Source organism: Suillus plorans (genome assembly GCF_016647745.1).
Source record: "Suillus plorans strain S12 chromosome Unknown HD556scaffold_155, whole genome shotgun sequence".
NCBI classification, from domain to species: Eukaryota; Fungi; Basidiomycota; class Agaricomycetes; order Boletales; family Suillaceae; genus Suillus; species Suillus plorans.
The window spans coordinates 1-24,886 of NW_024537539.1; the positions used below are offsets into that span (position 1 = coordinate 1).

Consider the following 24,886-nt stretch of genomic DNA (forward strand, 5'->3'; position numbering starts at 1 on the left):
CTACCTCGAGAGCTCCCTCAAATACTCCGGGCCTGACCCAGATTGTTTCATATCTGGTTACTTGAACAAGCCTTGACTTTCGAGGAATGTATTATCTGGGCTCGTCTGCAGTTTCGAGGAAAAGTTTAACAATGCTATCCGCCAGCTTCTCCACAGTCCTCCAAAGGATCATGTTTCAACACCAGCGCGGGCCAGCCGTTCTGGAGTGGACCGACGGGCACGGGCCAGACCCACTCAGGCTTGTGTTCGACTCTTCAGATGTATGTCACCCAGTGTGTTGCTAGCCTAGACCTTTAGTACTGATTGTTTTCCTTAGCCCACGCATCTTTCTTTTATCATTGCTGCAGCAAATCTTTGAGTCATGCCTCTAATTACGGCCTCCCGAGGAGAGACCGATCCTGCAGTCTTCAAGAGGGTTGCAGATTCTGTGATCATTCCCAAGTTCTCTCCAAGGAGCGGAGTGAAGATCCAGATTACCGAAAACTGATCCCGTCAATCAGTCGTCTTCTGGTACGTTCACTCATTTTAAGACTGTTCACTCCACCTGCAGGGCGTAGTAATTCCTTTCAAATCCTGACAACGTCTCCCTCGGACTTGGTCAAGATGCTGCCTCCTCCATCATCACTCGCTGGCTACCGTCTCACTCCTGTCGAGTTTGAGAAGGGCAATTATGATACTAACCATCGCATCGATCTCATCGCCGCTGCGTCAAACCTTCGTGCGATGAACTACAACATCACCGTCGCTGGTCGTCATACCACAAAGCAGATACTACAGGCAAAATCATTCCCGCCATCGCTACTACTACCGCGCTTGTCGTCGGTTTGGTGTGTCTTGAACTTTACAAGGCAAGATGTTTGCTATCCTTACCGGAAGGGTGCGCCGCTGACACGTGCGCTTTATAAATCATAGATGGAAAGAATAAGATAGATGACTCCATGAACGGTTTAATTATCAACCTTGCTTTGCCTTTCTTCGGGTTTTCAGAGCCCATCGCTGTCGCAAAGAACAAATTCCAAAATACTGAGTGGACCCTTTGGGACCGGTTGGAGTTCAAGCTTAATGACCCAACACTCAAGGAGTTCATTGCTTGGTTTAAGACTAACCACAACTTAGATGTCAGCATGGTTAGTTAGGGCGTGAGCATGCTCTGGAGTTCGTTCACCGATAAGAAGGTTTGTAATGGGCCCTGTGATCAATCCATGGCAACTGCTCATGCCAGTGTTAATCATTTAGAGCGCTGAGAGGATGCCTATGAAATTCACTAGGCTGGTAGAGCACGTCAGCAAGAAGCCTATTCCCCTGCACTGCGCCAAGCACCTTTTGGTTGAAGTCATGCTCATGGATGAGATGGAGGATGTTGAGGTATGTCATAAGAGCCATATATCTGAATGTTCTATCGCTGATGACATTGATAGGTACCTTTTATTCTGATAAAGATTTGAAACCAAGTGAAGAAGTCCCATGTACTACGTAGACAATGGCAAGTACTGTATAATTGCATCTGAATGAATGCCATGCTCAAGCTCTGGACGTCAAACATATTTGCACACTCATGGGAAACATATGGGAGAGCAGCATTCATTAAACCAAGTCGTACGTGTAGTAAGGACCCAGTACTACGTAGTACGGTGCAGTGTATGCTTTACGCTTGACTATCGAATGCCAGGAAAAAGAGGCGCATAATTTCTTACCTACGGAAACGAGCTGAAGGTGAAAAGGAAAAGCTAAAAGCTTAATTAACCACCAAAGGGGTAACGGATGATAAGACAGGAGGAAAGGGAGCTACCATAGCAGCGAAGGCGGAAGGATGGGGAATAAGAGAGTAGCCGAAGTTCTACTTGATGTTTCTCGCCGAAACAAACCGGTAGAAGATGGTCTTGTCGTTAGTCCCACTCGGTCGTCCCCCTCCAAAGGATTTTTGACCCACGACCGCGCCAACTGCATTCCTCGTGGTAATAGACGTTGCCAGTAGTGTTGCATAGTAGAGTCAGAAGGGTTTTGTGGTCTGTGGCAAAGCTGGAGAAGAGGTTGTTAAGTACGACTCACAGAGCCGGTCAGTGCATAAGGCGAGGTGTTATCGATAAGTTCCAGAGCCTTCTCATAATTCGCGTTAAATAATACTGATGGCTGTTAGATGGGACGCGATGAGAAGTAAATGCGTTGCATAGAATTAGGGCACAGTGCACAGCTGCCATTCAGAAGGGGTGTCAGTCATAGAGTACATCGACACCAGGAGACCTCGCCTTCGCATCCTTGAACGCATCCAAAGAATAGTTGTTCGTACTTCGCGGTTTCACTGGCAGAGACGTAAGTCATAGCTTCTACATCTGGAAAAGTAGCCACCATGGAATCCATTCTGACGCCATCAATAATTTTGAAGGGCTATGGAGAATGGATTAAATATATGTCCTATTTTCCAGACGGTCAGCGAGTGATCAGCGAATCTGATGATTGTACCTCTCGGCAAGGGAACCTGAAGGCGGGCAAGGAGATTGAAGCAGCGCGGTCACGGTATGTTCAAGTTCGCGAGAGGATGGTGTGGGTAGTGGCAGTATCAAGGGATGGTCGATGGGTTGTCGCTTTTGGTGGAGATTTGGAGAGTGCCGAGCTGAAAGCCTGTGAAGTTGAAACTGGGATTGTAGGAACGTACGAAGGACATTCATGGGATCCCAGTCACGGTGGCATCATCATTGCTTTTGGCAGTATCTCAGATGGCCCAATGTTGAGTGCATTGTCACGAATGGTCACGACATGACCGTACCAAGTTCGTCACGCATCGAACTCGGACTTGGATGATAGCGGCTTACTAGTACATCAGGCATTTGACTTTTTTGCTGCAACATTCCCCATTGGCATACCCTGTCATAGCCGTGATAACCTCGAAAGGAGATTGGTGACGAAACTCGATTTGCGTATGTCCGTGATACTGGTTTTGTATACCCACTTCCTCGCAGCTGAAGCACTGACCTGGCATGACTTGCCCTCAGCCTCTATATAAACTCACAACAGCTCGAAGTAGACTCTTCCCTAAATCAGATCAGCATGGCCAATACTCCTCACGCCTCAACGGTTTCCTGGCCTCTCCACGTTTATGGTATTCAATTCCTGTCGTCAAGTAGTACCATCAACCCCACTGAATATATCCAATAGGCATCACCGTCGATTCCAGCAAGTCGAAACCGAATATAGAGTCTGTTGAAGTACGGACCAGCAAGTATTCACCAATTGAACTCGAACGCGAAGCAGGAAAGAGGTTTCGACGGACGCTTTCTAAGCCCACGTAAGTACTCGACCCCAACACATGTTCTCACCTGAGTCGCTATTGTGTTTGTTGCCGTAGGGTGCTTTCTCAAGGGGATACATTCTCTTTACATTTGCGGTGCAAGACATGGCTTGGGATGAAGACCGAGCATCAAGACATTCCTTTCAACCGAGATGTCTTGTTCCGCGTGTGTCATGCAAGACAAGGTGAAACAAGAATAACCGCATTCTCATTCTAATCACTTGCGAACTTAACCTCACATGCCTAGGATACAACAAAGTCCATAAAAAAATAAGTATCTTCGTCGACCTTTCTGAAGTAAGTATCCACGTCTTGCATCGAAATTGTATAAGTCATGGATTAGCAGACTGAGCAGTCTACCTCTTCCGCTACAGACCTTGAGCTCCGGCCTACAGCTTCTGAAATATTTCAGAAGTGTCCTCGGTGAGTCAGGATGATCATAATGTGCCGTCCTTGAGGTTGACACTCCCAAGGTTCCGAATTCTGGTGATAGGAAAGGTATTTGGCAGCTGTCTTTCTCCGATCTCGGGTCAGTTTTGACGACGTGCTTTTAAATAGCCTGGCGTCGGCAAGTCATCGCTGATCGACCACATATTTAAAATGGAAAAAATGGTGGGCCAAACGCGATGCTTCAACAAGCACAGCTATTCATACTGTCCATAGATCGTCGCCCGAGGCCAACGTCGACCATGAGTTCATCTCACTAACCTAATGACAAAGGGGAACCTACCTCTCCGCTCTCGCACATTTCTCTTCCACCATCCGTGAGTAGCCAGATGATCTATCTTCATCGTCGCTCTGATATCTGGGCGGAACAAGTATCATTTCATATTCTGAAATGCTCAGCCATATCCAGCTCACCAAAGGACTTCCCCTCATACGTCCTCCGCCCTCTTTTATGTACCGCAATCACTAATACATGTGAGGGAACGTCCCTCCTTTCATAAACAGTGTCGCCACCGTCAGGGCATCTCAATATCTCCTATGGGACTCCATCACTCCGATCCTATATAACGTCAATCACTCGCCACGGGGCCTAGACCATGCGACCCTTCAAGCTCCATCATTTGTAAGTCACTCCTACAATAATCGTCGCTTGGGAAACTTACTACCAAAACAGTCTTCAATTGACACGTACATGTGTAGTGCGACCAGCTGACTTGGAGTTCATGTGCCGTCAACATACGGCACTTCGCTCGGCCTGCCTTTTGGGTTTGCTTATTGTTACTCCAAAAACATACATTCGGCACTCCTACCAATAAACGTCAAGTCACCGAATTAATTGCATCGCTGACTGGCTCACCCTATGAGCAATTACTGCTCGCCCAATTATGTATTCGATGTCACTACTACTCCCGGAGCCCGGACCTACTTGTCATCGATACTCCACTATCGCGAGCTTATAATTATCAAGGTGGAGCATAATTTCAATGAGCTGGGCTTCCCCTCCCACCCCCAGCTCATACATTACGAATAAATGCCAGTTTTTAAATAGAATACGCGCGCTTGCGTACTTCCATGATGCGAGCCTGAGGTACATTATGACTTGAGTGATTAGAAGTGGCTCATCGGACGAATATAATAATGAAAGGGCCATCAGACGACCCCGGGCCTGGACTCGGACGTGTATCTGATCTGACCATTCGACTTGAAAAGACGTTACTCACGTACGATTGATTGTTGTTCGTGCGAATCAGCTGCAGATGAAGAATCATGAGTACGACTCGGTACAAGGATCATTCACATGACTGGGTGGTTCCAATAATATACAGAACACGTCTACTTCATGAGTCGTAATCAGGGGCATGAGCAAATGAGAATGTGATAGGACCCTGCGTTCGCAAACTTGAATGACCCGGAGGAACGTCCGAGTTGTACGTTCAAGTTAACTTGAAGGTGTTCAAGTTCGGCTGCATTGCCGACGGATTTTAGCGCGGGTCACCGGTAGTAGGAGATGCAAGTAGTAACCTTCTGGCACGCCAAAATAGAAAAAGCCAGCACCAGCCTGAGCACCAACGCTCGGAACTAAAGATCGACAATGGAATACGCCTCCGAGTCAGCATCGGGTTCAGCCCATATGATAAGTATAGTCACGGTAGTAGTCGCTACTAAGGCTAGTAGTAAAATCCTGACCGTTTCAAGTTGAAGCATCGTCCGAAAAAAGACTCCCGGGCCGACGAATGTGTGGATGCTAAAAGGTAGTGTGCCGTGCGCATTGCAGTTACGTCCATGATGGTTACACCGAGATTATGATCATGAGAAGGTTCAACAAAAGGAATGGTGACGGAGTTAGGAGCCGAGGATTGTGTGTGTGCTGTGCTGGCAGTGAGTCGGACATTCAAGTTGAACCCACTAGTCCTGCCGGTGCCACTGATCTAGAACATGTCTCCCGTGCTGGTCGGGCATTGATAGTAGTCGGAGCACGACCTTCAATTGAATACTCGCCAAGACCCAAGGATGCAGTGCGTGGATGTCGTCCGCGCCTGGCTCGTCTTGTGGCACAATTTTCCTACGTAGTAGTCTCGAAGCAGGTGTTTTAGAATGGCGTGCGTATCGATTGCTTCAAGTTCTGGCACTGAGATACATCATTCAACTTCTACTAAAGTACATAAGTCGGTTACATCGCGGTGTTCTAGAATGTACAATCTGGTCTCGAGACTATGTAGTGTCAGACTACTCAGAGCTATACGGCAACTTGTATGCCAACTTATACGTTTTGAGAGCTCCCTCACTTCCTCTTCCCATTCCGAGTGTTCGTTGATGGCCCGATATCCCGCACCTCTGATGATAGGTGAGTAGTGCGAGCAACTCCTTGGCTGTGATGAGGTTGATTTCTGGACATACCAGTCCCTTTGTGGCTATTTCGGGGGTTGCCGGCGGAGTGTCATTCCAAAAGTTGTTCAGTATATAGGATAAGCCCTACTCGCTTACATATGTTGTTCTTCTTCTCGATTTTTCATCATCTTACAACCATCTTGATGGAATTTAGTTAGTTGTACGGTTAGTTTGATAAAAAAGACTTGGTCGAAAGTGTATTTGTCGCGCCAGCCTTATCATAATGTCATAATAAGTTCATACTAGGATTAACCTCGCGTAACTGAGATATTGAAGGCGCACTATTGGATTAGCTCAAGTACACGCCGAGCGCGCCACACCTCATTCCTCCTGCTAAATTGTACGTATTCTATTTATTTTTGATTTGATTTGATTAGGATTTCTGTCACTTTGCAGGTAGGACAATACGTCCTAGTCTAACGTAAAAGGGACCCACAGTGTCCCTGTCGTACTTTCGAGTGCGCGAATGTCCTGACATGAGGCGTGGACGTATCCTTCAAACTAAGGACAAGATACTGATAGTGCGTTGCCCACTTCAGTCCATCTATCGTTGTGCCTGACATCAATCATACGGAAACATGTACGGCGGTTGATTGTCCCTGAACATATGAGCATGTATGGACGTGCACAATCTTAAACACACACCTCCGAGGATAATACATAGCCGGTACGTAGGCTCTTGCAAAAAATCTCTCAACATTTACTTAGTCATAGATCAGAAATCCTTTCCTTTTGGTGGAGCAAAAGTCGACTTACGCATGTAACCACACGTGCTGGTCGCGCATTCGGCAACGTACTGCCCTTGATATACACCTCTAGTTCGCTGAAAGATCGATGACTCGACATATCTGCCCCCCGTTGCGCACAGGCAGCATGGGTAATGAAAGTTGTGCACCTCTCGATAAAGCGCAAATCTTGAAGGGTGTATTTTATGCCCAAATTTAGTGGTCGGCCTGGAATCCAGATGAGTAGGTGTGCACAGCTATTTTTTGTACAATGACAATTAACTCACCATTGAAACGTTGCTAGTTCTCCTGTTTGTCCGTGGTAATGAAGGACACCGTGACGTGAAGTCAATATCTTCACTAACATGTTTACCACATTGGGGTTGGCTTTGAACTCCAGGAGAGTTGAACACGTAGAACATGGAGAAGAGGGTGCGGACATTACAGTCGCAAGGACAGTAGGTGGCTGGAATGCGTCTATCCCAAAATATATAGCCTCCTGCGGCTGGGTCTCATCCCTGTGCCATCGCGTGCCTGACTAAACATAGGAATGACCATGCTATCGCATTTTCCATCAGTCATCCCTGCGCCATCGCATCATTTTTTTTCGAGTCACCTCAGGCCACTCCTTGTGATCCTGACATTCCTCCATGACAGTGTCCAGTTATACCTGTATCTGCAAGCGCACATTCACGGCGCAGAACCACTTCAGCCAACACCAACATTCATGTTCTCACACCAAAAAGCGTCTTTCGTCGGCATTATCTTCTTTCAAACAGTTTATGGGCCGCAGGAAAAGGCCCCGCCTCTCAAACAATGAAGCTGGGTCTGCAGTCGATGCTTCACCCAATGTCTTATTTGATTCGCATCCCAACCAGCCGCTCGTCCATGCAGCCGACGCTTCTCCAGTCCCTCAAGGTCTCGAAGTCACGGTGTCTTCTATGCGCAATCCATCAGTTGATGCAGGAGGGCCCTCCTGTGAGGGAGGGGACATAGACGGGGCGGATATGAGTTTAGCGCAACGTAGACCGAGGCGTCAAAACCGAAAGCTACCAATGAGATTTAGGGATGTCCTTCCTCAGCCCCCACCAACTGTCCCTCCGGAAATCCGTGATCAACTTCCACAATCTATTGGCTCTGTTGTCAGCGCAGAAGACCGCCCAGCCTCAGCAATGCACACGGTGTTTTGCACCTGCCCGAATCTCTTCGGGCTAGTGCGTCAATACTTTTCCTCGAGACCACCATTACACGATCCAGAAGAATGTGTTACATTAGCAGACCTCTCAACTATTCCTGGCGCCCCTCAAGTCGATGAATTACCCCCTTCACCCCCTCCATCAATCAGCGACTCTCCATACCATCCCTATCCCAATCACTCATCCTTCCAGCTGGGTGATTGGTACTGGAACCAAGGAGTCCAAAAGTCGCAACGAGATTATACCAAGCTGGTGGGAATATTGGGCTGCAGTTCTTTCGTCCCTAGTGATGTTAGCTCTACTCATTGGAGGAACATCGACATGAAGTTGGGCGCGAACGAGTATGACGAGGGAGACAGAGAAGTGTGGGAGGACGAAGACGCTGGATGGAAAAAAACGTCAGTCTCTATCCAAGTACCTTTCCCCCGTACCACCGAAGTACCAGGTCCTCGTGTCTACCAAGCTGCTGATTTGTATCATCGGTCCCTTGTGGCCGTTCTGCGGGAGAAGCTTGCCAACCCCAGAGATAGTAAGCTCTTTCATTACGAACCGTATAAATTGCGTTGGACCCCTGCCCATCTGGACGCGGAGGTCTCCATATATGGCGACCTCTACACATCTCCGGCTTTCCACGAAGCTCATAGCAAAGTGCAAAGCTTGCCCACGGAACCCGGCTGTGATTTGCCTCGAGTAGTGGCTGGCCTCATGTTTTGGTCTGATGCCACGCAACTCACTTCCTTCGGCAATGCCAAGCTTTGGCCTACATATATGTATTTCGGTAATGAATCCAAGTATCGCCGGTGCAAGCCATCGTGTAACTTGAGCAATCACATTGCTTACTTCGAAACAGTATGTCTTACCATAATTTTGGCTTTGCAGGGTACCTAACTTCACGCTATCAGCTTCCAGATTCGTTTAAGGATTTCATAGGCGGGAAAAATAGTGATTGTGCGACGCACTGTCATCGAGAATTCTTCCACGAGCAGTGGAAGATTTTACTGGACGACGAGTTCCTGGAGGTATATGAACATGGCGTCGTGATTCACTGTTGCGACGGCGTCATGCGTAGATTCTATCCTAGAATCTTCACATACTCCGCAGACTATCCTGAAAAGTATGTATTATTCTTAAGGCAGGTTGTATTGTGCTGATTCTGGTCTGAATAGGGTACTAATAGCTACAGTACGAAACATGGGAGGTTGCCCATGCCCTCGTTGCCTTATACCCAAGGATCGCATCCATAATATGGGTTGGCCTCAGGATAGAACACAACGTGAGACTCTTGCATGCGACGATGTCGGAAGGCATTCCTTGGTGAGCGAGGCTCGCAAATTGATCTATGAAAAGGACTTGGGGGTCGGTAGCACGCGGGTGGAACAAATACTGAAACCACAGTCCTGGGTACCCACCATGGTGAGGCTGCAAGTTTCATGCTAGTAACGATGATTAACACGCCTCAGAATGCATTCTCAGATCACCTCGGCCGTTTTGGTTTCAACATTTTTTGCGCCCTCGTGGTAGATCTCTTACATGAGTTCAAAATCGGGGTTTGGAAAATGCTTTTCGTTCACCTACTACGAATCGTCGAGGCGCAAGACAAGGGACTTATCGACGAATTGGACCGGAGGTATGTTACCGGAATACACGTCACCCACTCCGCTGACCCTCCTACTGACCAGATTCAGGCAAATTCCAATGTTCGGACAAGCTACTATCCGAAAGTTTTCGGCCAACTCCTCGGAGATGAAACGGATGGCAGCTCGCAATTTCGAAGACCTACTTCAGGTAATGATTTCACCGCAATTGAAGTTAAATAAGGTCTGACACACTGCAGTGTTCTATCCCTGTTTTTGACCGTCTTCTTCCCGAACCCCACAACACGGCTGTTCTCAAGTTGCTATTCACCATGGCGCATTGGCACGGACTGGCCAAGCTTAGAATGCATTCTGATTTGACCCTTTATATCATGGACTCCGTCACTTCTGCGGTCGGTCAACAATTCCGGGAATTCAAAGCCAAAGTTTGTTCTGCGTACGACACCCGCGAACTTCGTCTGGAGGTCGAAGCTCGCGCCCGACGCCATGCGAAGCTAGCGGCAAAACAAAAGGGATCCCAGAAGGGCAAGCGAAAGCAAGGGGCAGCGGTCGAGGCAGAGAATCCTGTAAGGAATGCACGGCGAACAAAGGTATTCAACTTTCAGACCTACAAATTTCATGCATTGGGCGATTATGTGTCGACAATTCGCCGGTATGGCACGTCCGATTCCTACAGTACCGAACCGGTACGTGGTCTATCATTCATGTCTAGACTTCGCTGACCGACTGACTGACGAACCTCCCCAGGGTGAACTCGAACACCGTTCACCCAAGGCCAGATATCGTCGCACGGATCGCAAGTCCTTCGTGAGGCAGCTCACTCGGATCGAACACCGTCAAGCTCGCATTCGTCGTATAGGGTGTTACAATAACATGTAACCGAGAACCCCTCCTATGGAGGTCACCATGACCTTAGCCCCTATCCCGCCTATACACCGTCATTGGAAGACTTACCGACTCAACAGAGACTCGTAGAGATGCCTAGAACGGCCTGGATGCCGTTAGATGACCTAGACCAGCCTAGGCAACATCTGGACGGACCTAGATGGTCCTCAACCCGGATCATGAAAGAAGCTCTGCTTCATGGTCAGAAGAGAAGCCGCATGCCGCAGCATGCGCAGTTAGACTCCAAGGCATGCTTCGCCTTGAGGACAGATAGAAGAGGCATGGTAAGCCTCATGGATAGATAATCGCCCGCATGGCATCAGATAAGATGCCCTTGTATAGACACACTCATACTTACCTACCATACGAAGTATTGGTCTGTGCACACGGACGACAGTATATAGAGCAGACAGAATCATGTATATTCCCTACTTGATTCTACTAGGTTTTCATCAGAACTTCCTCTGTGTGATCATCCCAATCACTCAGTCTAAGCCGCACCTAAAGGAAAGCCGACACTACCTTTAGTGGAACCCCCAAACCTCTCATTCGAGAGAAGATCCCCGTCTCTCCAGTAGCGAGCCCACTATCAGATTAGGCAATCCGCCTAGGGAGAGCTCGAACTATCCTAGTCCGTAACAAAAGAATCAAGTAGTACTTTCCCGGCCCTGCTCATCACGCACCGCCGTTGAAACCGATACCGACCGCACCGCTGAGACAAGCGTAGACCTCTACTCTCGTGACCAAACCGCCGAGACCGGCGTAAAGCTATCCACAAATTGTCAAGACAGACGTACGAAGCTTTGAATCCTTAAACCTATCACTGTCCCTTCGCACTACTCCCTCTACCATGAACGCACCGACACAGAGCATGATGATTAGAAGAAATACCGACGCCGCTGCCAACCTTTCAGGAATGGAGACAAGACACCACCTGAAGCAACGACGATGCTTTTCTTGCCATCACGTTGGACATAAAGCCAACGACCATAAGTGCCCGATGAGGAGAAAGATTATCGAAGAAGAAACAGTCCGCAAGACAGCGGCTGGTAAGGAGAAGACTGGACCACTGATAATTAACAAAAACAGCATATCCAAGAAGAAAGAATTACGGGTTGCCGCCACCGTAATATCAACCACTAAGCCGCCCATCACGACCACCATGGTCATAGACTCCGGCGCATGCGATTCATTTATAAGTAGAGAACTCTGCAAGAAATATCGCATTAGAACGCACCTCCTTCAAACGCCAAAACGAGTAATGAACAGAGACGGAACGATAGTCGATGGAGGCAAAGTCAAGAGATTTTGCCAACTCCTCATAAAGATCAACGACCGAGTGATGCACGGACGATTCCTCGTAATCCCGCGCTTGGACGACATCCTACTCGGATTCACATGGCTGGCCGCTGTGAAGCCTTCCATAGATTGGAAGAAGGGTACGGTAACTATCCCTGCCACTGACAAGTCAAAAGGACTTGAGAGAATGATTGAGAGAGGTAGGAAGAGGAACGGGTTGAAGCCGCCCTTCCGTAGAGAAAAGAGGACGCGAAACACGCGCCAAAGAAGGGAGGTAGGCACCCTGACGAAGAAGACAGAAGAACTCCGAGATGAGTATAAACTAGATCCGACAGAAGCACCTGTCACGCAGAACCTCCGAAATGAGGCTAAACTACCTGAACCGGCTGATTCGCCGATGGAAGATCTCCGAAATGAGTCGAAACTAACTTCGGGAAGACGGAGATTCAATCCGACACTAAACCCGATCGAGGAACTCCACGAAATCCTCGAATACGCACCGGCTACCAAGCCGTTGGAACCCTACGCCTCGACATCCCAGAACGTCGAGAAGAAGTCCACGAGACAGTCGGACTTAGTTGCCACCTCACCACCCACAGATAAATATAGATTTTCTGCAGTACCTGCCCAGATCTTAGGAAAAGGCAGAGCCACTTTCGACGAGGAACCACCTCGTACAAAGATCCCTAGACCGGCCCCTGAACCGGAGAAAACTCAGAAGTACATCTTTTCAGCAGAACCTGCTTCCGTTCTCGGAAAAGGTAGATCGGTAGTCATGGCAGAAACGCTGTCACCGAAGAAACTCCGCCAAGAGTATAAACTAGCAGAAGAAGAACTGGCCGCTGATCAATGGATCAACCGGGCCGAGCCGATCGTTTCATTTCCAGAAAGATCGAGAACCGCACCAGTCACTCGCCCATTCCTCGTGCCCACACAAGCCGATATAGAAATGATGACGACTGATGATGAAGATAACAACGAGATAGTTGTTAATACCAACCCCGCAGCCCCTGCCATAGCAGAAGAACCCGCGATGACTCCGATGGAAGTAGATCGGATTAAACAACAGAACTACTTTCAGCGAACGATAAAGCGTATCGCAAGCCACTGTCCCCACCAGGACGACCCTGTGGATGTTAGATTATTCCAGGGAGAGATCGCACCAGTCACGGATCAGCCCGACCCTGACTGCGGAAACCCTGATTTAGACTTTTAGATTTGATCGGTGATCAAACGGCCTACTTGGGGGGTGAAATTCTCATTTAAAACTCAATTCACTCTTAATTCCCCTCACCCCGGCCACACCCTTATCTATAAATATCGACAATCGCCAAGAGTCCGGCACGACTATAAACTGCGCAGAAGTCCGAAATGACTCGAAACTATCCTCGGTCCGCAAAGACCTTAAACTATCCTAAGTCCATCATGACTCTAAAACTGAGAAAACATCCGAAAAGACGCTTAAAAGAAGAAGGACGAACCCGGAGATGCGGACCCCTTCACCCTGAAGACGAGACTAATACACCGAGAAACTCCTGCAAGCCCCGGATGCCTTACCTTCACCTCTGTCCGGAAAGACGCTAAACTATCACGAGACGAACTCCTTGGAAACTCCTGCAAGCCCATGGAACCCTCTAGAACGCTGATCGAGAAAATCAACAAAAAGAACATCTCGAAAACGACATACCCCAGATCTTGACAGAATTCGACTAAAACGAAAGATCAAGACACGCACGTCCGCAATGACGCAAAACTTCCGCTTCTGATAGTCCGAAATGACTCGAAACTATCCTTCGAATGCACTGGCATGGTGACTTCCCCCTCTGCCAAGAGAACCATGAGGCACTCCACACCTTCATGATTGAACCTTGATAATAGAGATCATAAAGATAAGTTAGCACTGATCAAGCGGAGCTTAGAGCACTCTTGGAGGCCCATATAAACCCTCTACAACGATATACTCGCCAGAAACTCTCGCAACAATCATGCCTAACAACATCGAAGCCTCCGTCATCGTTCCCCTAAAGAACTCGGGATTTTCCAAAATCCTCGACCACCTCGAGAAAGGCGCCGTCGCCGAAACGGCCATTCTCTCCCCAGATCACTTCCTAGAGATCAGCGACATCCTAGGACAGTCAGATGTCAACTTCGCCGCCTCTGCATCATTGGTGATAGACATCATCCGCACCACGCGACACCTAGAAATATCGGTGAACTGTGAAGACTTAGACCCAGCAACTAGAGCCCTCATAGTGCTGGAAGACCAGAAAAAGATTCGAGCCATGGCGCTCCACTTACTCCCCGACAACTTCAGCGAACTCGTAGACATCGCGAAGAAACGCGTAGGAGAAAGATTAGAAAGACCCCCGCGCCCTACCAAGAAAGCGCGAGTAGACCGCACCTGCATCTGTCGACGATGCGGAGGATACGGACACAATTTTAGAAAGTGTCCAGACGCTGTGTGCTGCATCTGCAGCGAAATCGGACCCGACCACCTGTCGGTCCATTGCCCTCAACTCGGAGAAGAATCACCCCTTCCAGAGTTTTGAGACGACGAGGAATACTACGAACTCCTCGTAGATTGGGAGAAGAACCACATTGCGCTAGAAGAACTAATCGCAAAGAACCCCGCACCGCGGTCACCCACTCCCATCGATACCCGCAGTACTACTGCCACTCCAGACGAAGAAACCCGGGAGAGAGTTTTGTCGTAGTCGGAGACTTCGACCCAGAAACGGAGGTAATGTTACAATAACATGTAACTGAGAACCCCTCCTACGGAGGTCACCATGACCTTAGCCCCTATCCCGCCTATACACCGTCATTGGAAGACTTACCGACTCAACAGAGACTCGTAGAGATGCCTAGAACGGCCTGGATGCCGTTAGATGACCTAGACCAGCCTAGGCAACATCTGGACGGACCTAGATGGTCCTCAACCCGGATCATGAAAGAAGCTCTGCTTCATGGTCAGAAGAGAAGCCGCATGCCGCAGCATGCGCAGTTAGACTCCAAGGCATGCTTCGCCTTGAGGACAGATAGAAGAGGCATGGTAAGCCTCATGGATAGATAATCGCCCGCATGGCATCAGATAAGATGCCCTTGTATAGACACACTCATACTTACCTACCATACGAAGTATTGGTCTGTGCACACGGACGACAGTATATAGAGCAGACAGAATCATGTATATTCCCTACTTGATTCTACTAGGTTTTCATCAGAACTTCCTCTGTGTGATCATCCCAATCACTCAGTCTAAGCCGCACCTAAAGGAAAGCCGACACTACCTTTAGTGGAACCCCCAAACCTCTCATTCGAGAGAAGATCCCCGTCTCTCCAGTAGCGAGCCCACTATCAGATTAGGCAATCCGCCTAGGGAGAGCTCGAACTATCCTAGTCCGTAACATAGGGGACAAAATTGTTCATCGCCCCCACATCGAACTTGCCGAGATAGCGACAAGCCCGTACGTCCACCATCACATTGGCCTGACGCAGAAGTACCCTATCCATATAGGCTCGTACTTACGCAGCCATGAAGGCAATCCGGCAATCAAGGTCATTTAAATGTATTTCCGCAACCGACTCGTCTCACATGCTCCTGCAGAATTTCGTGCTGAGACTCAAGGAACATTTAGTCCGTCGAATCAACACGTCAAAAAATCTGTCGGAGTCGGGAGAAGATCACACTCTCAACACACTCATTATCAAGGACGATCGCATCTATCGCCACAACATCGCAAGGATTAACTACACCACATACGATGTTCGTTGTGCGCAAGATGTAATCAACCCACGAACTGAACACTGTAATATTATGGTGCTACGCCCCGACAACGATGTGGAGCACGCAAGTCACAAGTTCACCTATGGTAAGGTCCTGGGTATTTATCATGTGAATGTAATCATTATTGGAGTCGGAATGGTCGACTACACTCCACGCAGAATGGAATTCCTGTGGATCCGATGGTACGAGCCCACGGATCAGGTCTCCGACTGGGACACCTTGAGCTTAGATCGAGTCAGATTTCCGCCTATGGCGGACGAGTACTCATTCGATTTCTTGGATCCAGCGCTTGTCCTCAGAGGCTGCCACATCGTACCTGCTTTCGCCAGCCTCAGGAGATACCAAAATGGATTGGGGGTGTCAGCATGTGCAAGGGACAAGGATGATTGGCGGGAATACTATGTCAATCGGTGAGTGAGGGTCTGTTTCACATATAAGTTATATGGAGCTCATCATTTTAGATTCGTGGACCGCAATATGCTGATGCGCTTCCACTTTGGTCTTGGAGTTGGACACATTTACTCTCACCACCCCACTTCACAGGATGTGCCTGTGCCTGGAGGCAGTGCAGAACAAGATGATGGGCAGGTCGTTGACGATTATAATGAAGACGAGGGCCAGGAAGACGATTCTTCAGATGAAGAGGAAGGTGGAGATCTCAGGACGCAAAACGTTCTACAGGGGTCAGATTCCAGTAGCGAGTCGCTGATATCTCAATTTAATGAGATGTACGGTAGTGATGTAGAACTAGACTACGAGAACTGATTCGGGATATTTAGGAATGCTGTTCCACCCACGTAATGAGATCCAAGAGGCCGTTGCAGAGATAGACGGTGTTTGTAGCGCTGGGATGGCGCCAGAATTATATGACTGATCAAAAATACAGTTCAGAACGTATACGTACATATAATCTGTCGCCGTCAGCCCAATACCACTTGATATCCGGCGTATACCTTAAAGGAGCCACATACATGTAATATGCTCAAGGCGCTGTGATGGCCTGTCTCTCAAGCGAGGTATGTACATGTAATATGCACATCTGACTTTAACTTAAGTGTCCTAGGCCCTGTGACTTCTTCGATGGCGCTGCGATGGCCTGTTGCAGGTCGAAAATAATCAAAACTCAAATCAGACGTGCAAATTGCTTTAAATAATCTTTGCATAGACTTTACATTCCAGTTCCTCAGTCACAGTGATGATGTTGGTCGACTCCGTACCGAGCGTCGATGACAATGCTTGTATTTACGGTATCCATCCTCCCAGCTTGCAATATTTCGCTGTCAGTTGTCTTCTTTGTTGTAAACCTGAAATACCTTGCTCACACTGGATCCTTCAGGGTACGCCCGCCGTTTGCGTGTCATTTGTGGGGTATCTGTGGATAGGCATGCAGCCCATGCTTTATCCTCTCTATGTAAGCATGCAACTTGTATCTCTTTTTATCCTGGGTATCTTATGATGAGCTTAGTGTCCGCCTGCCAGTCTGGATGATGTAAGACATTTTATTTTACGTGTGCTACATGATATACTGACCTTCTCCTCCCAGCTCAAACTAAAACTGTCACTATTTGCTTATTTGCATGCTCCTATGAGTCATGGCACGCCATATGAGCGAGAGGGCAAGGAAGTCCCTGTATTTGTCTTAGCTGTAGGTTCAATCTCGACTGTGCCACGCCTTCCTACTGATTGGTTGTGTGTAGCTGCCTGAAATCATGCCGTTTCTCAATTTGCCATGGTTACGGGAAAATTTTCCTCCAACAGCGCCATATACGGTGTGTACGATCATGTATGTCCACCTTATGATTGTATCGTTTCTTGTACTACAATGTCACGGTCGCAGGTTGGGGTGGCTCGCGAACACGAGCCTGAAACTCTGATTCATTTCGCGCAGTATCCTTACGGGTACTACCTCCCCAGTGATCAGTCGGTCAACGGCTCTGAATCAATTCTCCAGACTACATGGGTAGGTTCGTCAGCCATGTCATCAGTGACCGGAACCAGGTCTCTTCCCTGTACCAAGAAAGAGACAGCCAGACACAGTCTCCAAAGAATCATGACGACCTGTCCCAACTGGCGAAGGGGTCTCGCATACCTACGCATCCTCATGAGGGTTCATGTGTGTTGTGGACACTCCGACAACCCACATATTCTCGTAACTGCGGATTATGCTGACCGTAGACGCGAGTTACTCAGAGTCTGCTGGCCTCAAGCCCTCATTCGGGCAGATGTCGCGTCTGAGAATTTAGAAACAGGTCGGGTGCTTAATCCTACATACCATCACATGCTGAATCCTCTATAGTCCTCACCAAAGACACCCAGGTTCCGATGTCAGAGTCCGCAATATTGGCGCTCGTACGTGTCTTGCTTATCTTATTTTGATTTCTCTTATTCCATAATAGGCTCTTCCGTGGATGAGCCAGTTCATGTATGACAATAGAAGAGTAGCTATCCGCTCCATGGACGACAGTCGCATCTTTGGCTTAGGCAACTTCTTTGGGTTAGCTCAAAGACACTGCATTGTGGACTTGCTGCAAATGTTCATACGCCCTTACGCTCATTCGTTACCACTCAGCGTAAGTTCTATGAATTCACTCTTATTATGACAGATGACCTACCTCGTCCAACAGGTCAATTCCTTTGTGAAATTTCTGGAGAACCAGATGGCGAAGGAATTAGTATATCACGTTATATTTCGAACCACGGCCACATGCCGCGTTCGTCTCACCATCGCTGATTTCGAGCCACAAATCTTCAGGAATGCTACAAATCCGCCGGTTGACACACTGGCGTTGATAGGGTCATGCGTAAGTGCCTTCTACTTTCTAGATGCTTCATTCACGTTTGTTTTCACACTAGTGTTATCAAGCGCTGCTGGCAAGACTCGTAGCCATTTGGGGCACAATTGACCTCATGCCAGACTATCCATCTGCGAGCCAAGTCCATACAGAACTTCGCGACACAGCCATCTTGCTGATCCTGCAGGTTGAGGACCCGCAGTACGTGCCCTTCATGGGCAAACTAGGAGAGTTGTGCACAATCATGTGAGTTTTTTCAGGATGGGATCTTACTATGTAATGCTGACTCGGAGATGCAGTGAGGCCAATGTGTACCGCATTGGCCGGTGAAATGGAGCGACCCATCCTTGACCCAGTAATTGTGTCCAATATTGTACAATTTGTATCTGCAATGAGCCCATGGTCTGAAATGTACTTTGTTCTCCGTCAGACTGTAGACCTTTGATAACGTGACAGTCGTGTACAATTCTTCGAAACAATCTTTAATACTTGCGGACGGAACTAGTCAACAATTACTTGTATGTGAAGTCACTGTTATTTCATTCATGACTTCTAATCTATTTTTGTATTTAGAATTTGATGGCCATCGTCTCCGTATCATGACTCTGATATTGCCATCCAGTGTTATAAGTTATGTGAGCATACTCCTTCCTCTTACTACCCTCTAACATGATGTATTTAGAGTTTGATGGCCATCGTGTCGTTTGATGGCCAACGTGTCGTGACACAGACATCGCCTTCCTAGCTAGTGTTATAGGTTGTGTAAGCACTCAGCGATCGCGAGAGTATTCCTCAGCCTTCCTCTTGCTACCCTCTAACTTCGACATGTTAAATATCAGCTCCCCTTTTCTTTCTACATATGACACATCTTCAAAGACTCATTTTCTTGGAACTGAGCAGACCGAGACAGCTCTCATATCTTGGCTTCAGAAACAGGACCGCAACACTGTGAGAGTGCTCACATTTCTTGATATTGTCTTCTAACTTCATTTTCAGCTTCCAGCTTCTCTCTATATCACAGCTTCGGTGCTCTTTGGATGGGTCGATACCCACGATCTTATAGCTCTCATGGACGTGAGCCTCAGGGAGGTTGCCATGCAGACGTAACTTCAGCAAGAAGAGGAGAGGAGCTGTGCGGCATTCCGTTCTTGAGGGGGGTGTTTGATGGAGCATAGAATACATCGAGCTCAGATGGAAGTTTCGTTGTTTAGTAATGCTATTGCAAACCTGTCTGAAGAGCTAGAAATCAGATTCTCGAGTAAGCCATGTTCGTCGAGGATTATGTCCGATACTCAAAATTTACTCCTAGTTGGCTCCAACAAGCTAGGATCCACAGTGAAGGATGTCGCATACGCGGGAGCATGCGCGGCGCCCAGCTCGATAATGTTCGATCAGTTCCGACCTACGAAGGCCATTCAAGACAAATGCCATGCATGGCTTATGACGACATCGCATTTTCAAGGCATCGTAGGGCCTGATTCTCATGCAAACCGAACGTTGTTTGGTTCCCCACAAACCATAGACGACGATCCTTATATTTATGAATCCTTTCAAGGGGTGAGTGCTCTTTATACTACGAGGACCCGATGTGCTGATGTTATGCAGCTGGACGATCAATTTCTTTCCCTGCCTCGTTTATTGAGGACTTGGGTTGATAATATGACATATCGTGCATACATGAGCGCGTCCTTTGCAGAAAGCAGATCCCTACACATCGACACTAGCGACGACTTTCAACCAATGAAGTCCAAGACTACGGATATTCTCAAGTCTGACATGCATATCCTGGGCTTGAAGAAGCAGCGTGCACAGGCCGAAGTGGACATGTTTTCTGAGGCCCTAGCACGCATTGCTGAGTTCGAGGGTACCGATGATGGTAGGTATATAAGTCACATCCGTTTTCCTATACTAAGATAAATTCAGGCACACCTCCAGGGAGTGCTGTCACACATGCGTCACTTACATCTGACGATGAATGCTTTGATGAATGCTTTTCAATCTCATACACCTCTTCTTATGGCTCTATAATCATGTAACACTACCCTTGCTTGTAATTGTACCATACCTCGGTTGTAAGTCGGACTGGATCTATGTTATTTGTGCTACCTCTATTTGATTTACTTCGTTTTTGATGACCAATTATTATTGGTTCCGTCCCTGTCTTGACAAGTAGACGACATTGAAGCATTTAGCCTTCAGCCTTAATCGCCTCTAGGTCGTTTACCCACATCCGAGCCACTCGATGTCTCCGAGTCCTCACTCACAGACTACTAATCCATTTTGTTGGATTGTTTCAGTGAAGGTACGATTTCTATTAGTACTATAACACGACCGTTCTAACCCTTGCGTACCCACGTTGCCTACTGTTCGCAGGGTGTGAGAGCGTTGATCCTCTGAGCTCGAGCCAACGTGTCGACCAGTCTCAGTGGCCTGCAAGGTCTGACGGCACTCGTGGAACTACGATCACTCCGATAGCAACGCATAAGTTCCTAGGAGTCATCCTAGATCAAGCATTAAGATGGAAACCCCACATAGCTCACGCCATCGCAAAAGGCACAGCTTCTGTTATGCAGCTGCGTCGCATCTCCTCCACTTCCACAGGCATACCTCTCTCACTGATGCGTCAGTTATACCTTTCAGTAGCTATGCCTAAAATGTTATACGCAGTCGATCTGTGGTTTCGCCCTCTATTCACCGGTATTGACGACAAGCAACAATCCGGATCCATAGGAGTGGCCCGTCGACTAGGTCGAGTTCAAAGAGTAGCGGCATTAAGTATTACGGGGGCAATGCGCTCTACGGCTACTGACACCCTAAAAGTACACGCGAAGCTACTACCAATGGAACATAGAATGCAGAACCTCTGCTACCAGGCCGCTGTACGTCTTGCTGCACATCCCCCGTCCCATCCGCTACGTGATCCAGTCCGCAAAGCTGCCAGGAAATATGTCAAATGTCATCGATCATCTCTCCACCATCTATATCACGCCTCCCAACTCGACATTACCTCTATCGAAACCATCACTCATAGCAGACATCCCCCGAATGGCCGAAACTCATAATCTACTGTCATTGCTGAGTCCAGGGAACAAGATATCAAGAACCACACCGCCAATAAGGACGAAATCAAGATATATTGCGATGGATCAGGTATAGATGATCATATAGGAGAGGCGGCAATCCTATACAGACAAGGACAGAGTCACCCGCGCATATTACGTTTTCATCTCGGAACCAGCAAAAAAAACACTGTCTGTGAGGTGGAATCAGTAGGCCCAACGTTAGCAGCTCAACTCCTTTCCCAAGAAGAGGACATTACATACCTGGTGTCAATCTATGTCGATAATCAAGCGTCCATTAAATTAGGTGATCGGTTCTCAACTAAACCAGGCCATTATTTGATCGACCACTTCCGTAGCGCAATCGATAACCTAGAGAAAGTTAGCCGAGACCGTAACTTCAAGGTCAATGTCCATTAGATATCAGGGCATGACGGAGTAGAAGGCATTCTCAGCAGCAAGCCACACTGGACCCAACCTACTACTTACTTTTCTTCCGCACTCCATTCACTCCCCTCGTGCAAAGAATGCTTCGGCGATCCGAGTACATGTATATCCCATAACACACGACAGGCCCAAAATACACACGAACTGTACCAATACGGCCTACACAACTTACGATTGGTTCGAGTTTTGCCATAGATTCGCTTTCAACTATTCACATCAATACTTTGCAGGGATCTAGGCGGCGATACTCAGTCAGACTGATCAACGTTCTTTTTTAACGATATTCGCAGCCTGATCTGTTCCTGAGTCTTCACTGGCACGAGACATGCTAGGATTGGAGGCTTGATCTGATGCTACATGCTGTTACAATGTTGTAGGATTGAGTATAAATTTTTCTTAAAAAAATATCAAGCATTCGTCGAATGGATGCAAAATATTGTGATACAGTCAAGTAGGTTATCCGACAATCGTCATTAATCAACGAGGATGGTGAGATTGAAGCTTTTCGTAAAGGGCGCATACTTGGGCTTCCCGCTAGACATAGTACTCGTCACCTTCCTCACCCTTCCTTTAGGTATCTCACCCAACGTCTCCCCGCCGTCAGCATTGCCCTCCCTTGGATCGCGAACGTCAACACAAACTGATGCAAAATGCGGAGGCACGTACTGTTTGTTCACTACTACCCGCCGCCTCAGCCTGAGTGTAATCGTTCGACATCGTACTACTTCCTCCACCTCCCCCTTCGTTGGGCACCGACAACAGTCCTGACATAAATTAGTAGATATCGATGTGACACGCGTAAGTTACTCACTGCTTTTTGTTTGCCCATAGCTCAAATTATTTTTCAGTGACTGATTAGGAAGAACAGCGAAACAATGTGAATATTTCGCAAATGGCAGTCGTAAGAGATTGGAGCACTCAATACAACCGTCAAGCAGCCCCGTTGTCTCTAACACCCGCTTATGTCACGATACTGATGGGCACGCACACATTCACCCAATTCCCAATTTGAATGCTCGCTATACTAGTAGCGACATCACTCAATTCTAACGCATCCGCACGCATGCGAACCAGCCTCCACCCAGGCGTCCAACCGAAACTCGAAGTCCTTCGCGTACTCTGAGTACGCAGACAAGAAGATCATCGTAGGAAGGGATAAGTTGGATGTCGTCGAGGGGTTTTTGCAAAAGGTGACTATTCTTTCTCACATGGTTGTATTGTTGTTGATTTGTTGGCTGTTCCTTGCACCATCATTCAAATTGTCGGTATAACACCAGCTCCGTGCGTTTGAGGAGCTCTTGCATGATTACCCAGAGTGGCAGCGCAAACTGTCATCCTTATTCAGGTGTGCTGTCATCTGACTGCAATACTCATATATTGATGAATGACTCTACATACCGTTTACAGCCGCCGTTTTCTGCATTAACAGACTCCCCAAAGCTCGAGCGTCTTGAAGTCTCGTAAACCGTCGCGCAGATCAATCACTCGGAGTTTGGACTTTGCACACGTACACCACCAGTGCGTGCATTTTTTTATCACGTCTTCACCTGTCTTATTTTATCTATCGCATTTACTTTCGCCTTCTCCTTGCACACATCACCTCCAAGTCTGCGACAACTCCAACAGTCACCAAACCCTCAGAGAGGACGAAATCCACGCGCTGCAGATTTCGGAGTGATAATGCCCCTCAGGGACGGAATGAATACGACTTCCGAGTCGACGGAGTTCGTGGTCGCAGAAGAGCACACGATCGCTGTAAACAAGGTCTGTGCGTGTGGTTCTTATATGCGTGCAGATTGACAGTTCATACAAGGGGGAAATCGTCAAGCATTTATTATACTATCATTGAAACCCTGGAGTCATGTCCATCTTTTGCGCTGGTGATGACAACGTCTGTTCCATCTCTCCCCCTCTGATGATCTCACTCACTCACAGGTCTTTTTACAGTGTCTTTACACCACCGGGTGTGACGGAACGATATGAGCCTGCATTGCCATTCAACTCTCTGCCACCATTTAGCTCTGCACACTGCCAATTCGCTGTATCACAACCCCCGCTATCTTGGATACCTTCGCAGCGATTCAGAGTTTCAAAATGTTGATCTTGGTAAAACTGATGACGTTCTGAACACGCTAGTTGCCAGTATGCCCCAAACCGTTGTGATGAAGGAACTGACTTCTGATAGTTTTGTATCTATTTTTGGAAGCGTGCGTAGTAAAGTTACGCTTTCACAACAGGTATGGTCTTTTTTTACTGTGAAGATTGCTCTAAACTTCTCGAAGGAGCAACCTATTCAAGTTTAAATTTGCAACCTCCGATTGTCACCTTTGCAAGGGCAAATTATCGTGTGCTTCGCAAATCCTCTGCGGTCAGCACCCACCATTCCCTCGCCTTCCACCTATCATTGCCATCCTGATGACGGTCACGTTCATTGTTGCACAGTAGCTACCAGCGCGAACTAGCAAGTGCATACTATGCCCTCTATTGGGACAACATTGAAGGAGGTCAGTACTTACATTTGATCTGAGGACACACTACTGACGCAGTGTTCTAGGAATACAAGAAAAAGATTGCGGTGCGGGTGAGTATGATGATTCGTGCCTGCTCTAGTACTCGGTGAAATTGCCGAGAAGACCATGGCAAGTCATCTACTAATGTACATGAAATTCATAGGGGTGGCATCATATGGTTTTTACCGGACGAATCAGACTTTAGATTTGGTATTGATGGATTTTACGTCAGATTTGGTATGTTTACGTGCCGCAATCTGATACAATACCGATAATGCCCGTGTGCGCGAGTCCTAAGTCTATTATGAGAACACTGATCAATAACGATTCTGTACTAGGAAGGAACAAGATAGATAATTAATGACTTTTAGTACGTGGAATTATCTTTTGTTGTGCCACATGAACAACTTTCCGTACAAGCTGGCTATTATTGACCAGTTAACAGGTATCTATGATCACCATTGCTTCTA

At 47.7% G+C, this 24,886-nt stretch overlaps 4 protein-coding genes across 4 annotated transcripts; all 4 read left to right on the top strand.

Annotated features, from left to right (window-relative positions):
* Positions 1–361: 361 nt before the first annotated feature.
* Positions 362–1,445, top strand: HD556DRAFT_1464867 (ubiquitin activating enzyme-like protein; the record flags this gene model as incomplete). The annotated part of the gene is made up of 6 exons (XM_041308335.1): positions 362–460; positions 501–510; positions 551–877; positions 913–1,127; positions 1,237–1,365; positions 1,419–1,445. 6 exons carry the CDS (start codon positions 362–364, stop codon positions 1,443–1,445), a joined length of 807 nt encoding a protein of 268 aa, XP_041151852.1.
* A 1,600-nt stretch (positions 1,446–3,045) lies between these two features.
* Positions 3,046–4,445, top strand: HD556DRAFT_1315137 (uncharacterized protein; the record flags this gene model as incomplete). The annotated part of the gene is made up of 10 exons (XM_041301090.1): positions 3,046–3,097; positions 3,154–3,283; positions 3,344–3,471; positions 3,534–3,583; positions 3,633–3,709; positions 3,745–3,784; positions 3,845–3,898; positions 4,007–4,050; positions 4,238–4,355; positions 4,407–4,445. The coding sequence occupies 10 exons, from the start codon at positions 3,046–3,048 to the stop codon at positions 4,443–4,445; spliced, it is 732 nt and encodes a 243-aa protein (XP_041151853.1).
* Positions 4,446–13,806: 9,361 nt separating this feature from the next.
* HD556DRAFT_1451852 (uncharacterized protein) lies at positions 13,807–14,535 on the top strand (the record flags this gene model as incomplete). The annotated part of the gene is made up of 3 exons (XM_041308044.1): positions 13,807–14,163; positions 14,216–14,318; positions 14,372–14,535. 3 exons carry the CDS (start codon positions 13,807–13,809, stop codon positions 14,533–14,535), a joined length of 624 nt encoding a protein of 207 aa, XP_041151854.1.
* Positions 14,536–16,803: 2,268 nt separating this feature from the next.
* On the top strand, positions 16,804–18,730 carry HD556DRAFT_1451854 (uncharacterized protein; the record flags this gene model as incomplete). The annotated part of the gene is made up of 12 exons (XM_041308045.1): positions 16,804–16,887; positions 16,945–17,019; positions 17,074–17,097; positions 17,152–17,253; positions 17,306–17,377; positions 17,446–17,568; positions 17,626–17,857; positions 17,905–17,957; positions 18,005–18,178; positions 18,233–18,409; positions 18,462–18,646; positions 18,700–18,730. 12 exons carry the CDS (start codon positions 16,804–16,806, stop codon positions 18,728–18,730), a joined length of 1,332 nt encoding a protein of 443 aa, XP_041151855.1.
* Between the last annotated feature and the right edge of the window lie 6,156 nt (positions 18,731–24,886).